General features: G+C 49.8%; 1 protein-coding gene across 5 annotated transcripts in view; it reads right to left on the bottom strand.

Annotated features, from left to right (window-relative positions):
- Positions 1-1,655: 1,655 nt before the first annotated feature.
- LOC135095041 (glucose dehydrogenase [FAD, quinone]-like) overlaps positions 1,656-2,500 on the bottom strand; it is an 11,048-nt gene continuing 10,203 nt past the window's right edge. For all 5 annotated transcript variants that reach the window (XM_063995680.1, XM_063995693.1, XM_063995687.1 and 2 more), the window contains exon 14: positions 1,656-2,238. In XM_063995680.1, coding sequence (XP_063851750.1) covers positions 2,106-2,238 — 133 coding nt within the window. In that variant the 3' untranslated portion in view covers positions 1,656-2,105. The remainder of the gene's footprint in view (positions 2,239-2,500) is intronic.

The raw sequence follows: 2,500 nt of genomic DNA, 5'->3' as shown, positions 1-2,500 counted from the left end.
TTTCTCCGGCTATGCCGGGGATGGGCATCCTTCCTGCCCCCTCCCCCACACCTGGGAGCCTTTGCAACACAGCGGGGTCCCCCAGGGTCGCGTGTCGGCCCGCCCAATCATGCCATAGCTAGAGCACATCACCCTCGACGATGTTGCTCCCGCGGTGGCCGGAACGTGAGCGAGCCTTCCTCCACAGTCAATTGCACTGCCTTCCCTGGGCAGAGGTGCTGGCAGGGGCGTGCAGAAGGGGCGCTGAGGCTCAGGGTCACCGGCTAGGCTAGGGTATATCCCCCTCGACGATGCTGCTCCGGCGGTGGCCGTGACGCGAGCGAGCCGTCCGCCACTTGCACTGCCTTCCCTGGACAGAGGTGCCGGCAGGGGTGTGCATGAGGGGCGTTGTGGGTCTGGGTTACCGGCCAGGCCAACTGACCTCGTCACCGTTGGTCGCTGTCGAGGTCAGTTGGTGAAATGTGTCACTCAACGTCCGTAGAGTTTTCCCACTGTTCCAGGTGTTCGGGCTGGTGCGCTGCTGTGCGCACTGCCCGCGGGTGCAGTACTCAGACACTTCCACTTGCGAGTGTCGACCTAGCTCATTGCACACTATCCAGCCCTGTAAAACATTTCAACTACCCCCCCTGGGTGCCGGAGGGGTTGGTGACGGAGGCGCCGACCGGGAACTTGTGTGTGGGTGCGTGTGGGTGCTGGTGTGTGTGTGTGTGTGTGTGTGTGTGTGTGTGTGTGTGTGTGTGTGTGTGTGTGTATGGGGCATAACAATTATTATTATTATTATTATTATTATTATTATTACTATTATTATTATTATTGCTACTACTGCTAAGAGTGTGAATATGTGTGGGAGAGTGTGGTGCCTTGTCTGGGCCTTCCTGTGTGGGATTGCTGGCCTGTTGGTATACAGGTAGATGGATAGATTACTACTACTACTACTACTGCTACTACTACTACTACTACTACTACTATTTTTTATACCATTATCATAGGAAAGGACCATCTGGCAGTGAAGAACAGGTAAAAGCAGAAGATGGTAGGATGTTGGTTAGGCAGGATGAGATGGGAAAGAGATGAGAAGAATATTTTGAGAAACTGGTGAATGTGGAGGAGAAAGGCTAAGATTGGGGGAATTTGAGAGAGATACTAGAGTTGATGTATTAGTGAAGTTAAAGGAGGCAAGTATACCGAAGGAAGAGACGCAAGCAGCAGTAAGAGGGATGAAAAATGGAAGAACACCAGATATGGATGGATGTGCACTGGAGTGTTTGAATGCAAGTGTGGTCTTCTCTTTCTTCTTTCTCTTCTTTATTTTCTGCTAGAAGTAGTACTAGTAGTAGCAGCAGTAGTAGCTGTGGTGGTATATGTAGTAGTTGTAATAGCTGTGGTAGTGGTGGTAGCGGTTGTGTGGAAAAGCAACTGTTTTGTTTAGTTCATCTGATACACTAATGGTACACTCGTGGGGGTTGCCCTGCTGCACGTCTTGCCTGGCGGATTTCGCTGTGATCTGCTGCAGAGTCGCGTGCTGGGAATATAATTTTCTATCACCTATCATTACTTATCTTTTTTTTTTTTATGGGAGAGCGATACACAGCAGTGCTTAGAATACGTCAATACAATGGTGGCTCGCGTATAAGCATGAAAGAGAATAACGTAAGACTTTTTCATTGGGAAATGTATTTTTTATTACACTGGAAGCAGATATTCACATGTTGACTTATTGAACACAGGTACTAAAAGTATTTGTATATTATTAAGAATAAATTAGTAGCGCCACACACACACACACACACACACACACACACACACACACACACACACACTTCCGGCTCGCTGGCTGAATGGTAATGTCCTGAACTGTCACTTGACGAGCAGCTATTCGTGCCCCGCTAAGGTTGCGAAGGTTCTCACTGATAAAACAAGGAGTTGCTGTTGTTCTTGAAAGAAAAAAAATGCGGGTGTGGTGTACTGGAGACCTCAGCCTTAACTATGGATAAGATCATTAAGAGGGGAGAGGGGAAAGGTGTGTATAGAGAGCAATCACGAGTCCGGCACGTGATTACACACACACACACACACACACACACACACACACACACACATACACTTCACGTCCACTCCTGCTTGATCATGTCAGACGCCCTCTCCGCGATCATGATGACGGCCGCGTTGCAGTTGCCTGATGTCACGAAGGGCATGACAGAGGCGTCCACCACTCGCAGCCCCGACACGCCGCGCACTCTGGGGGAAGAGAGAGAGGCTGAGAGGGTCTTGCTTACCACCATCACCACCACCACCACCACTACCGTCGCCGCCACTACCACCATCATCGCCGCCATCATTCTGTTGTTGGATGTAGATGCGCGTATGTGTGTGTAGGAGTCGCTGTTATAACTCATCAGCAGCAGATCTCTCCATCTCCCCAAGCCTCAACCTCAAGCTTAAGTTTTCCCAGTGATGCAATAGTTTCTTCTTTTATGCGTCTGTGTGTGTGTGTGTGTGT

Source organism: Scylla paramamosain, chromosome 3, assembly GCF_035594125.1.
Source record: "Scylla paramamosain isolate STU-SP2022 chromosome 3, ASM3559412v1, whole genome shotgun sequence".
Lineage (NCBI taxonomy): Eukaryota > Metazoa > Arthropoda > Malacostraca > Decapoda > Portunidae > Scylla > Scylla paramamosain.
Note: the sequence above shows the minus strand (reverse complement) of the source record. Positions and strands in the feature narration are given on the sequence as shown.